Genomic DNA, 14156 nt, shown 5'->3' on the forward strand with positions numbered 1-14156 from the left:
ACTGAGGGCTAGTGATGCCAGCCAGTGGTAGCGCATTTGTATAACGGGTAAACAAGTCCCTGGGTTTGTTCTTCAGTGTTGCAAAAACAGTTATTTTTTTTGTAATACTGTTCCTCATAGTAAGGTGGTTATGGTTCTTTTCTCTCTTTATCACTTAGTCTGTCTCTCCTTTTGCTTTACCTGTTTCTCTCTCAGTCTTTCCCTTGTCTCTGCTCCCCCACCCACTCTTTCTTCTGAGAATTAAGCCCAGGGCCATGAGTATGCTAAGCATGTTCTTCCACTCTGTTACACCCACCTCTGTCTGTTTGCTTGGTAGATTAACCTAGTTGAATAATTCTGAGCAGTCAGTGTGCATTACTTATTTATATCACTTGTATTTGAGTAATGTCTCCTGCATAATACATTGCTGGATGATAAGTTTTTAGTTTCTGATGGCTAGTATTTTAGTATAGAGTTCAACAAAACATTTCTAGTTTAGGATAAGATTTCTGTCCCATTGAAAGCCATATATTCTTTGTTTTTTTGTTTTTGTTTTTTTGTTTTGTTTTGTTTTGTTTTTTTTCTTATTGGGCTTAAATAATATATCAGGTTGATGGAACCAGTAGTGACATACAGCTTGGATGTGAAATAATCTCAGCATTTGCGGTGTGGTTGCAGGTGGCTCAGAAGGTGGAAGCCCTGCGCTATATGAGGTTCTGTCAAAACAGCAGAGTGTGTTAGGGCCTGGATCGTGATTTGGGGATTTACAAAGCCCTAGATTTAGTCCCCAGTAACCGAGATTGAGAGAGAGAGCAAGCTGCATTATATCAATGTTTGTTTAAACATAGACACACAAACTACTTGACAAAGTTGACTTGTAGCTTCTCATCCACTTCCATGTGTAGAGGATTAAATCATATTATCTGATTAAAATGTCGTCATATCATTGTTTTGTTCCTACCTCCGTAAATACATACCTGTGAAAGTGTACATCATAATGCTATGAAATGTACTACTTACGCTAAGATTTTTCCACTCTTTAAATTTTTCTTTATTTACAGGATTTTATTTTAGGAGATGAAACATTTCTCTTTGTGAATTCCTCCCTTCAAAGTCTGAATCATCTACTCTATGATGAATTTATAAGATCAGTTTTGAAGATTGTGGAAAAATTGGATCTTACACTGGATAAACAGACTGTTGGAGAGCAAGAGGTTAGAAGTTCCTATCAATCATAATTTTGCATCATTTTAATATGAGTTCTTTGCAAGCTCAGGGCAATAGCCCATCTTCAAGGCAGAAATGAAAATAAGTTTCTTTGCGATGATTATATGCCATAGATGCTTTTCTGTTACATGTAACCCAGTGTGTAGAATGTGTTATTGACAGATTAGTCAAAAAGTGATTTATATGCTTAGTATATTAAAAAAGGTTTTTTAAAAGTGTGGTGTGGTGCCATGTGTGATAGCATTTGAGAAGCTGAGACAGGAGGGTGGTGAGTTCAAGGCCAGCCTGGGTTACAGAATAAGACTGCCTCGGCAAACCTACATATGGCCAGCACACACGTTAGACGCCTTATTATTACACATTATTCTTCTATTTACCAGTTAGAACCAACGAGTCATTACTAATAACTTTCTCCTTTTTTAAGTTTGTCTCCGTCAAGGTGTCATCGTTATTTTCAAAATAGAACATTCCCCTTATATTGACTGTACATTGGTTTCCGATACTTGGGAGGCAGGAGCAGTAGGATTGCTGTGAGTTCAAGGCTGTATCATAAGCTACCGAGTAAAACCTTGTCTCAAAACTTTTTAAGATGAAAAAACAATATTGTCCTGACCTTGTATTTTGTATTTGTCCCATTCTTTCTTGTGAGTCCTTTGGTTTTTCTGCTTCTGTTCCCATTATTCTTAAAATGTAAGCTCTTGAGGACGCGATTATGTCTTTGTCACTTCTGCATTCTTCCTTTATAAGTCAGTTTATGGTGATTTCATTGGAAAGTTATTTGTTGAATGCTGTGTTATATGAACCGTTCTTGGTTTGGGACAATTTTTCAGGATGGAAGCTCTACTGGTGTTTGGGTGATTCCAACTTCAGATCCAGCCGCTAATCTGCACGCTGCTAAACCAAAAGATTTTTCAGCTTTCATTAACCTGGTGGAGTTTTGCAGGTATTTTGTAGAATTTTAATTATGTAAGAGTGAAAATTAATTATTTAAGAGTGAAAATGTATCTTTTAAATAACTCTAATAGAGGAGAGCCCTTGTATAAGTGTAAGAGGAAATATAGTAAACTTATAATATAAAATTGCTTCTATAGACTTTTAAAATATTTCTAGCAGTTTAGACTTTTTGCTTTTCTGCAAGAATTAGAAGACCTCAGGCAGGAAAAGGGTGCATAACATGCCCTTAAAGGTTTTAGAAAGTCTAAGAATGTTATAAATGGAATTGCTTATCATTTTTAATGTCTCATAATTTTAAAGTTGAGTAAGAATTAGTAGGATAAAAAGTTCTTTAAATATTTTGTTTTTATAGGGATATTCTTCCTAAGAAACAAGTAAAATTTTTTGAACCATGGATCTACTCATTTTCATATGAGCTAATTTTACAGTCTACACGGTTGCCACTCATCAGTGGCTTCTACAAATTACTGTCTATTGCAGTGAGAAATGCCAAGAAAATAAAATATTTTGAGGTAAGTGTTTCTTAGGGACTTGACCAATTCTTGTGTTTCTAAGCTCTTGGGTTTATAGAGAGCTTATAAAATGTGATTACAGCATGTGTTGTTTTAATGTCTAATTTTAATAATTAAGAAAACTGATATGTGATTGTCAATCAAAAGGCTCTTTAAAAGTTAGTAGCATTTTCTGCTCTCTGATTTTTTAGTACCTGGCTAATTACATAAGATTAGCAACTTTTCAAAGTGATCCTGTGACCAAGTATTTCTCTAGAAGTCTCAGATTTTCTCAAGACTTAGCTAATCAGAGATACTTCTGGCAGGCTGCAAGACGTCTGTGTACAAACCCTTAAATGACCCGGTGCCATGAAGTTTGGGTATGACTTGAGTTGTACAGCTGAGGCTCCTGTTAGTCACACACAAGTCTGGGGTACAGCGAATGTGGGTTATTGGTTTTTATTACTGGAAGATGAGGAAAGGATGGAGTTAGACATTGCCTATGGCTTTTGGACAGTCCTCAACCTTCTCCCTGCTGTTTCTACTTGGAGTCTCCTGGCAGGTGCCCTTGGAACTGAGTCTCCTTGTCTTCCAAACTATACAGAGGGAACATGAAATGGGTTCAGCCTCTGGAGAAAGACTGAGAACTGGCAGATACATGTGTGGAAGTGCTTGATTCTTGCTTGGTGTACTGACTTGCTACTTTATTTGACAGGGAATTAGCCCGAAGAGTCGGAAGCATTCTCCTGAAGATTCAGAAAAGTACTCTTGCTTTGCTTTATTTGCAAAATTTGGCAAAGAGGTAATATTTAAGTAGTTTCTCTTAATGTAGTACAGGATATTCTTGGATGTATAATTAAAAAATCCTTATAATCATCAGTGACTAATTAATATATGTATGTATGTATGTATGTATGTATGTATGTATGTATGTTTGCTTGTTTGTTTGAGGCTGGTGGCCTGGAACTTACTATGTACATCAGGCTATCCTTAACTCATAGAGATCTGCTTGCCTCTGCCTCCTGAGTGCTAGAATCAAAGATGTGGGCCATCAGTCCACTTTTTTTTTTTTGATACATACAATTATTTGTGTGTGTTTATGGGTGCCTGTGTGTCATGGTGCACATGTGGATTTTAGAGGATGAATTGCAAGAGTTGGTTCTCTCAATTCACCATGTGGATTACAAACTTAGGTCATCAGTCTTGGTGGCAAGCCCCCTTACCCACTGACCCGTTGAGCCATTTCTCTAGCCTTGAAAATTGGTTTCTTAAATTCAAATTGGGAGTGAGGTTTTGTTTATATGAGTGCTTGATGGCTTTTGGCTGTTTGTTTGTTTGGTTTGGTTTGGTTTTTTTCCTGCAGACCAGCTCCAGGAACCAGTGAAGGGGAGAGAAGAGAAAGTCTTAGTGGTTCCTTGGTCAGGAGAATTGAGCAGGCAGTGAACACTTGGTTAAGAGAAACCAACTGTTGGCTGAACAACTAGCCAAAGGAACTAGTTGTTGAGACGAGGTTGAGGAATGGAGGAAAAAAAATATTAGCCTAGGCATAAATTGCAGTAAAAACTGAAAGGTCTTGTAGCCCAGGAGAACTTTTTCTTCTGTTTTCCTTCCTCATCTGTTACTTGTTTATTTTTCTGCTTCTCCTGGGCCAACCCCAGTACTTTATTTAAGGTGAAGTTCAATTTTTTTCATTACAGATCACATCATGATTTTCTCATCTTTTACAATCAATAGAGTCTTTAAAAATTAACAGAACAAGAAAATACTCTACAAAGAAATACAAACAGTTCTTTATAACTTACAATAAAGCATACAGCAAAAATTAATCAATTTCTAAGCAATGGTCATCAGGACCTGATTTTTATCTCTTAAACAGTACTCTATAAAGTTTAATTATAAATTTCTCGGGGCTAAAGCTATTGTATTTACATGATTGTCATAGCAGCATAGCTTGAAAGTAAATGTTCTCCAACAAAGAAAAAAACTTGATTTGCTCCCAGTGAAACCAACAGGTGTGCTGTCCAAGCCTAGGCTAACTGCCAAGGAGTCCTCTATTATAAAATATCTGTAGCGTATGACATCTCAAGCCCACCTTCTATTGCTCTCAAAGCAGATTGTAAAGAAAAATTTCTATACCCAGAAGTATCTAGCCAGGTACTTTATGTCAAGGTCCTAACTTTCTTTCAAGAAGTTTCTGCCTGACTGCACACAGTCAGAGCCAAAAACTCTCTCATTGTCTCAAGCCTTTGGCCAGATGCCTTCTTTCAACATTTGCTGTAGCAAAAAGTTTTCCACTGTAAATGTCATTAGGGCTGACAAATAGAGAGAAAGACAGTTTTAGGAGAAGAAGTAGATTTCAAAGTAGTTTTTAGGCAAAATTACACTTGGACCATACATAATACTTAAGGGCAGTGGTGATCAGCCAGAGATCTCTGGAACGTTGTCAAGCAAACCTCTATGATTTGTCCTATGTCTCTGACAGTTTCCTACGTTTACCTATTGTCTGTGTCTATGGCACGTGTGGAGGTCACAGTCCAACTTGCAAAAGCCAAGTGTCTTCTACTCTGTGTGTCCTGGGGTCAAACTTCCATTGTCAGACTTAATGGCAAGTGCTTTACTTACTGAGGTACCCTGGCTGTTTTATGTGACAGGCCCTTCAAGTGTAGCCCAGGCTGTCTTGGAGCTTGTGTTCCCCTCTCTTTAGGTAGGCCAGTGCTGGGATGACAGGGATGTCTTGGTAGTAAGATCTTTTAAAATCTTAACCCAGGAAATCACTGCTTCAAAAATCAAATTCTTAGGAAAATAATTCTGTTTAGTGATGACAACCAATTGTTGTCGTCCTCGTCAGTATAGTGGTGATTATCCCCACTTGTCAACTATAATTGTTATTAGCCTATATTAATAAATAGTTATTCATCATAATAGGTTTTGTTGTGATAATTTTCTATCTAGCCTATAATGTACATTGATCATACTTTACCCCTTTCCTTAGCTTTTTAAATAAAGGGGAGTAAGTACTTAAACAAATTAACTTTTTCAGGGAAATAGCATTTAGGTTTTTAGCAAGTAAAGGCTGCACCCTTTCTTTTTCCACATTTAAGAAGAGGGTGAATATTTTTAATGTACAGATTCTAAGGTACATTCCGATACACAGCTTTTGGCGTGTTCTTTCTTGTTCAGGTGTCAGTTAAAATGAAGCAGTACAAGGATGAACTTCTGGCCTCCTGTGTGACTTTCGTTCTGTCCTTGCCACATGGCATCATTGAGCTCGATATCAGAGCCTATCTTCCTGCGCTACAGGTAGGTGGGTTTTCTTGAGTATACCCCTTACTTTGATCACCACTTTGTTTCTCAGAAGACATGGAAGTGTCAAGGCTAAAGCCAGCTCCCAGGCAGCAGTCCCTGCTGGAACACTTGTAGCTGGGAGGCTTTGAGTAGCAGAGGCTGCTGTCCTCCTCCTCTACAAATTGGCTTGATGACGGGGTCTTGCACGGACTACTGAGGCTTGTTTTCGTCTGATGTTTTTGAACTATGCCCACTTAACATTTTAGCAGTTCCCAGGGTCTAACAATAGAAAACATATCAAGGGCTGGAGAGATAGCTCAGTGGTTAAGAGCACCTCCTGTTCTTTCAAAGGTCCTGAGTTCAATTCCCGGCAACCACATGGTGGCTCACAACCATCTATAATGAGATCTGGTGCCTTCTTCTGGCCTGCAGGTGTACAAGCAGACAACACTGTATACATAATAATAAATAAATCTTAAAAAAAAAAAAGAAAGCATATCAATTAAGAACCATAAAATTGATAGTTTTTGTTTCTTTAAGTCTTAAATTCCTCTTTCAATTTGACATATAGATGGCTTTGAAGCTGGGCCTGAGCCATATGCCACTGGCAGAAATAGGCCTGCGTGCCCTTGAGGAATGGTCGGTTCACATTGACAAGTCTGTAATGCAGCCTTATTACAAAGACATCCTCCCCTGCCTCGATGGATACCTGAAAACTTCAACCTTATCAGGCAAGTTTTACAGAAATTGGGATGAATATCATGAGTAATATTGCAATGTGAAAATAAAGTTGGACTATTAGTATTTTCCAACTTGTAAAGTTTCATTTCAACACAATATTCAAAGTGTGTTCGATTGTTTTTCTTTTTTATTAATTTGTCATTTCTTGAGTGATTTGTTAATATTTTAAAATGGAGGGAAACAAGCTTTTTTTGAGGTTGTATATATTTTAAAATTTATTAATTTACTCACTTTATATCCCAGTCATAGCCCCCTCTGTCCTCTCCTCCTGGTTCCACCCTTCCTCCCTATTCCCCTTACCCCCTCTCCCCTACCCCTGTGAAAGGGGAGACTCCCCGACATTCCCCACCCCAGCAAATCAAGTCACATCAGTATTGAGCACATCCTCTTCCTTGGTAGCCTGGCAAGGCAGCCCCACCAGGGGGAAGTGATCAAAAAGCATGCAACAGAGTCCTTGTTAAGAGATAGCTCCACTCCCTTACTAGGGCACCCAGGCCCTCTACACATATATACCTGATGGGCAACTTGGACTTCATGTGGGTCCCCTAGTAAGATTATAATTTAATTACAAGATTTCTCCCTTTACTTTCCTCTCTCCAAACATTCCCATTATCTTCTCCTTACTCTCCTTCAAATACATATATGGCCTGTTTTTTACTGTTACGCATATATGTATGTACTTGTATATTCCTAAATATAACCTGTTGAGCCCATGTTATGTTACTTGTTTGTATTTTATCATGCCTTTTTGGCCCTGGACAACTAATTGCTGTCGTCTTCCTTGTGAAGACCACCTCTTCCTCTTACAGCTTTCCTCAGCTGCCTGTACTTTTTTTGGTACTGCTGAGGTCACTTCAGCTTTTCTCTGTCCTGTTTGGCATGTTCATTGGTGTCATCCTTGTTCAGCTAATGTTACGACAGCCATGTTGGTGAAGTCTTTATGGATGTGGCTTCTGACATTGCTCGGAGCCATGACATCATACAAACTCCACATCCTCTGGCCATTACAATCTTTCTGACATCTCTTCTGCAGTATTCCCTGAGCCTTAATGCAGTAGTGCTCTGTAGATGTATCTATTGTGACTGGGCCCCAGGTTTCTGCTTTATGATTGGTTGTGATTTTCTGTAATAGTGTCTGTTTATTGCAAAGAGTTTCTTTGGTGAGGGTTGAAGGCTAGACTTACCTGTGGGCGTAAGAACAAATGCTTATAGATTGTTGTTAGGCATTGTTCTGGCTTAGTATGTTCTTATAGGCTCTCCTCCAGTAACCCTGACTTCTTCACTAGCACTGAGTCGTTAGCTAGGTTTCCGGTACCTGGCATGGTTCCCCATAGTTGAGTGGGCCTTAAGTCCAATTAGAGAGCTGGTGACCACCAACATATGCTTGCCACTACTTACCCTTATGGGTCTCATCCCGTGCTGGTTATCAATGTGGTTCATGAGCATCATAGCTGGGGAAGACTGTTGACTGCCTTCTTCTTTTGAAACCTGGATGATGCTTTTGTGACTTTGAAAGCTAAGCCTCAGGGAGAGGATGTTGAGGTCCACTCTGGTTCAGGAGTCTCTCGGCCATGTTTCTGAAGTGCATGGTATGTTCAGCAGTGGGACTTACCTTCTACATCTGGGTCGGGGATAGCCAAAGAGAACAACAGCAGGGTTATATTTTGGACAGCCTTGACCAACAGCTCAGAAGAGGGCTTATTGTATCTGATATTGCAGTTTCTGTTAGGTGGGTTTTGGCTCTTGGAGGGAGCATGGTCAGCCCAGATTGAGAAAAATTTATTAAAACTATATATGTATATTTATATACAGAATTATATGTACTATAGGCTTTTTAAGGGTAGTTAATAGTATAATTCCTGTGGCTTTGCCAGACATCCTTGTTATTTTAGCCACCTTCTTTAGTCTTTGATATTTCCTTCCTTCCCGTTTGCCTAAAGCCCACCTCCTCCTTTCTGTTCCCCTCCTCAGATCTCCTGCCTTGATGTTTCTGTCTCTATTGCCCCAAGCTCTCCTATCCTGTCAGTGGTCCCATTTTACATTCCTGGTGTCTGTAGTTACTGCAGGTTATGGATACCCATCTGAAGATTGGAAGTTAGGAACCTCTAATAAAACAGAACATGTGACACTTGTCTTTCTGGGTCTTTTTTTTTTTTTTTTTAATTTTTTATTATTGTCTTTCTGGGTCTTGTTCCCTTACTTGATATGATTTTTCTAGTTCTATTTCTCTGCAAAATATGCAATTTCATTTTTTTTATAGCTGAAAAGTATTCCATTAAGTACCACATGTTTATTATCCATTTGTTGGTTGCAGGACAGTTAAGTTGTTTCCAGTTCCTAGCCTTGGGAGTAGAGAAGCAATGAACATGGCTGAGCATGCGTCTTTAGCGTGGAATGCCAAAGCCCTTTGGGCGTATGCCAGTGAGTTATATAGCTGCGTCCTGTGGTAAACTTACTGATTTCCATACTGGCTGCTCCAATTTGGAATTCCATCAACAGAGAATTAGGATTCCTCTTTCTCACATCCCTCCATTCTGCCTGGGTTAGATGAATTCTCAAAGTTGTTTTGACTTGCATTTCCCTAATTACTAGGTATGATGAACACTTTTTGAGCTGTTTCTTAGCCACTTTCCCCTCTTTTTGTGAACTCCTTTTAGATACCAGACTTAGTTTTCAGTGGGTCGTTTGTTTTTTTGTACTCTGTTTTTTTAAATTCTTTATGTATTCTGGATATTAATCCCCTGTCAGGTGTATAGCTGGGAAGGTTCTCTCCCGTTCAGTGGACCTCCTCTTCACCTGCTTGGCTGCTTCCTCAGCTCTGCAGAAGCTTTCTACTTTAATAAAGTTCCACTTGTCAATTGTTTGCCTTAATTTTTGGGCAAATGGGGTTTTATTCGGAAAGTTCTTTCCTACAGCGGATTCATGCAGGCACTGCCTGTGTTTTCTTCTAGCAGTTTTAGTGTTTCAAGTTTCATGCTTAGGTCTTTGGTACACTTGGAGATAGTTTTCTTGCAAGGTGATAGATGCAGGTCTAATTTCATTGTTCTGCATGTGGGCATCTACTTTTTCGAGCCCCATATTTTGAAGATGTTTTCTTCAGGGTATGTTTTGGGTGTGTTTGTCAAACATTAAGTGGCTAAAGTTATGTGTTCATGTTTGGGTGTTCAGTTTTGTTCCATTGGTCTACATGTCTGTATTTTTTTTTTTTTTTTTTTTTTTTTTTTTTTTTTTATCAGTACCTATTTTTATTCCTGTCTCTGCAATATATCTTAGGATCTGGAATTGTAATTCTTCAAGCATTGCTTCCCCCAGCCCACCCCTCAGGATTGTTTAGACTACCCAGGGTCTTTGTGCTACCATCTGAATTTTGAGATAACTTTTTCTATTTCTGTGAGGAATGAGGTGGGAATTTTGATTGGGAATGCATTGACTCTGTAAGTAGCTTTCTATCTATAACATAGAAGTCTTTCCACTTCTTACAGTCCGTCTCTGTCTCTTTATCCATATATATAAAGTTTTCATTTTAGAGGTCTTTCACTTTCTTGGTTAGTTTTTGTTTTGTTTTGTTTTGTTTGTGTTTTGCTTTTTTCTTTGAGGCTATTGTGAACGGGAATGTGTCTGTGGTCTCCTTCTCAGGATGCTTGTTATTGATATATAGAGAAACTGTTGACCTGTGCAGGTTGATCCTGTGTCCTGCCACCTTGCTAGATCTGTTGATGTTTGTAGAAGTTTTCTGGTAGAAGTTTTGTGATTTCTAATGTGTAGTATCATTTCATTTGCAAATAGGGATAGTTTGATTTTTTTCTTTCCCTATTTGTAATCCTTTAATTTCTTTTTCTTGGCTAGTGCTCTAGCTAGCACTTTGAGCACAGTGTTGAGAAGGAGTGGGTATAGCGGGCATTTCTGTCTCATTCCTGACTTCGCTGGGATTTAGGAGGATGCTGGCTGTGGGCTGCTCATATACAGCGTTTGTGTTGAGCTATGCTCCCTCTAGCCTTACGTTCTAGAAGACTTTTATAGTGAAGGTATATTAGATTTTCCCCTAAGGCTTTTTTTTTTTTTTTTTTGCATCTATTGATCATCATATGATTTTTTTTCTTTTTTTCTTTCTTTCTTTTTTTGGTTTTTCGAGACAGGGTTTCTCTGTGTAGCCTTGGCCATCTTGGACTCACTTTGTAGACCAGGCTGGCCTCGAACTCACAGCGATCCGCCTGCCTCTGCCTCCCGAGTGCTGGGATTAAAGGCGTGCGCCACCACACCCGGCGATTTTTTTCTTAAATACATTTATGTGGGTTTATTACAATTTATTGACTTGAGTATGTTGAATCATTTCTGCATTTAAGGGATAAAGCCAACTTGTTCATGGTGTATAGGCTTTTTGATGTGTCTGTAGTCTCTTTGCAGCTATTTTATTGAGTATTTGCATCTACATTCATCAGGGATATTTGCCTGTAGTTTGCTTTTGTTGTTGTTTTTCTGTCTTTGCCTGGTTTGGGCATTAGAGTGATATTAGCTTTGTAGTAGACATTTGAGAGTACTCTTTCTCTTCTCTCTCTCTCTGTCTCTCTCTCTCTCTGTCTCTCTCTCTCTCTCTCTCTGTCTCTCTCTCTGTCTCTCTCTCTCTCCCTCCCTCCCTCACTTGAATAGTTTAAGAAGGACTAGCTGTAGATATTTGAAAGTCTGATAGAAGTCTGCTGTGAATCTTTTTAGTCTTGGACATTTCTGTTTTATTTTTAACTTGGAAGGCTTTTTATTACTATTTTAATCTCCTCATTTGTTATGAGTGCGTAAGTTGTTAACTTCTTCCTGCCCTAATTGTCGTAGTATGGCTGTATCTATCCATTTCTTTTAGGTTTTTCACCTTAATAGAGTACAGATTTTTAAAATATTCCCCTATCACATTCTCAATATCTTTCTTTCTTTTTATTTATTTATTTATTTATTTTTTGGAGAGGTGGTTTCTCTGTGTTGTCTTGGCTTGTTCTGGACTCACTTTGTGGAACCCACAGAGCTCTGCTTGCCTCTGCCTCCCAAAGTGCTGGGATTACAGCTGTGCACCGCCAAACCCAGCTAACATTCTAAATTTCTTTGGGGTCTGTTTTAATGTTTTCCTTTTCATTTCTGATTTGCTTAATTTAGATTTCTCTCAATGTTAGTTGGGCCAATGGTCTGTCAGTTTTGTTTATCTTCTCAAAGAACAAGCTCTTAGATTTATGGATTTCTTTTTTGTTTTCCTTGATTTCTGTTATGATTTTTATTATTTATTGCTGATGACTGGGTTTGATATGTTTTGTTATTATTTTTGCAAACTTTTGAGTTATATTAATTAAACCATTGGTGTTATTTCTGGTTTTATTTTGTTTTGTTTTTTAATGTAGAGCATTAGAGCTATCAATTTCCTTCCTAGAACTGCCTTCAATGTGTCCTAAACGTTTTATTGGGTTGTGTTTTCATTTTCATTTAGATTCATTAAAGTTTTTATTTCTTTCTTGTTTTTTTCTTTGATCGAGTCATTATTTAGTAATGAGTTGTTTAATCTCCATGAATCTACCTATTACTACAGGTTTTCTGTTTTAAGTATTAATACATTATGGTTAGATAAAATACAAGGAGTGCTTTTGATTTTTTTTGAATTTGTAGATTTGTTTTGTGTCCCAGGATATGGTTTGTTTTATAAAAACTTCCATATACTGCTACTGCGTAGAAATGTGTATTCTTCTGTGTTTGGATAGAAGATTCTGCAGATACCTGTTAAGTCCACTTATATGATATTTAAATGACATTGTGTGATGTCACATCTGAGTTTGTCTATTCCTGTTTATATTTTGTTTAGATGATGTACTGGAGAAAATTGGGATTGAAATGACCTACTGTTGATGGATTGATGTTTATATGTGTCTTTAAATCAAGTAGTTTGATTTTTAATTGAGTGAGGTGTCCCAGTGGTTGCTGTGTGTATATTTAAGATAGTAATGTCTTCTTTATTAACGGTTTCCTAGATTAGAATGAAGTGTCCCTTTTTATCTAGACTCATTAGTTTCAGTTTGAAGTCTGTTTCGTCGGTTATTATAGAGACACTTGCTTTCTTCCTGGTCCCGTTTGATTGGAGTACTTTTGTCCATCTTTTAACTCGAAGGTGGTGACTATCTTTAAAGCTAAGATGGCATCTTTGTAGGCAGCAGATAGATGTTGCTTTTTATCTACACAGTCAGTCTGTGTTGTGATTGGAGAATTGAGCCCACTGACATTTAAAGTTATTATTGAAATGTTTGTGTTAATTGAGGTATTAATTGTGTTACTGATTTTTGGTGTTTTGTTCTAGAGTTTTAAGTTTTGAAATCATATTTTAAATAACCATGACTTTAATGTTTCTATTTCACAATGTAGTGTGAGTGATGATAACATTGTTTGTTTGTTTGTTTTCTTTTTTGTTTACTGCCCATAGATGAAACCAAGAGCTACTGGGAAGTGTCAGCACTTTCTCGGGCTGCCCAGAAGGGATTTAATAGTGCTGTATTGAAGCACCTGAAAAGGACTACAAATATTTCACCAGTAAGGAATCATTTGTCTTTCTTTACCTTAAGTAATTCAGAGATTAACTTATGAAAAGTAAAAAAAAAAAAAACCTTCATTGAAATTCACCAAGGAAGTCAGAACACTTGATGGGGTTGTGTAAGACTGATGTGTTCTTATATGTCTTTGCATCAGGTTAAATTCTCTTTGTTTTTCTGTGATTATTTGCTTCCCTGCTTGCTTTGCTTTGTGCTGTTGTTGGTATTTCCTTGGTTAGATTTTGTTTTTGTTTTTGATTTTTTTTTTTTTTTTTAATTCTATGATAGGATTAGAAAAATGTAAAGAAGGGCTGGAAAGATGGCTCAGTGGTTAAGAGCACTGCTCCTCCTCCAGAGGACCTGGGTTCAGTTCCCAGCACCCACAAGGCAGCTCACAACTGTCTGTAAGTCCAGTTCCAAGGCATCTGACACCTACATACCAGTGCACATAAAGTAAAACTAAATAAAAATTATTTTTAAGAAAAAAGAAGGAAAAATAAAAAGAAAATGAACTTATTTTGGAGAAAGTATACTTTGCTTGAAATAAAATTTAAAAATCAAAAAGCTCAGTGTTGAAAATTGACTAAAAACTCTTGGATATGTATATTTAGTTTTGGAAGTTTTTGACTGAGAGACTTAGATAAAACTAGAAATAATATTTTAAGCTTTTGAATAATTTTATCACATATAAACAATGGAATAAAATAACGAACATATCTCTGGACTTGTAAATAAATTTTTCTTATAGACAGACAATGTATATTTCCTAAGATCATGGATTCAACCCAAAATATGTGTCCTAGTCACTGCTCCATTGCTGTGAAGAGGCATCGTGACCAAGGCAACTCTTGTAAAAGGTAGCATCTCACTGAGGGAGGGCTGGCTTACAGCATTATCCTGGCAGGGAGTGTGTGGCAGACAGGACAAC

At 37.7% G+C, this 14156-nt stretch overlaps 1 protein-coding gene across 1 annotated transcript in view; it reads left to right on the forward strand.

The window, feature by feature from the left end:
- The window catches only part of Prkdc (protein kinase, DNA-activated, catalytic subunit), a 181501-nt gene that overhangs the window by 19955 nt on the left and 147390 nt on the right, over nt 1–14156 (forward strand). Inside the window, exons 16-22 of the mRNA XM_051150565.1 lie at nt 1041–1193; nt 2037–2149; nt 2513–2672; nt 3367–3453; nt 5832–5951; nt 6508–6667; nt 13123–13229. Of these exons, the coding sequence (XP_051006522.1) occupies nt 1041–1193; nt 2037–2149; nt 2513–2672; nt 3367–3453; nt 5832–5951; nt 6508–6667; nt 13123–13229 (900 nt within the window). The remainder of the gene's footprint in view (nt 1–1040; nt 1194–2036; nt 2150–2512; nt 2673–3366; nt 3454–5831; nt 5952–6507; nt 6668–13122; nt 13230–14156) is intronic.

This window comes from Acomys russatus, chromosome 8 (assembly GCF_903995435.1).
Source record: "Acomys russatus chromosome 8, mAcoRus1.1, whole genome shotgun sequence".
Classification (NCBI taxonomy): domain Eukaryota; kingdom Metazoa; phylum Chordata; class Mammalia; order Rodentia; family Muridae; genus Acomys; species Acomys russatus.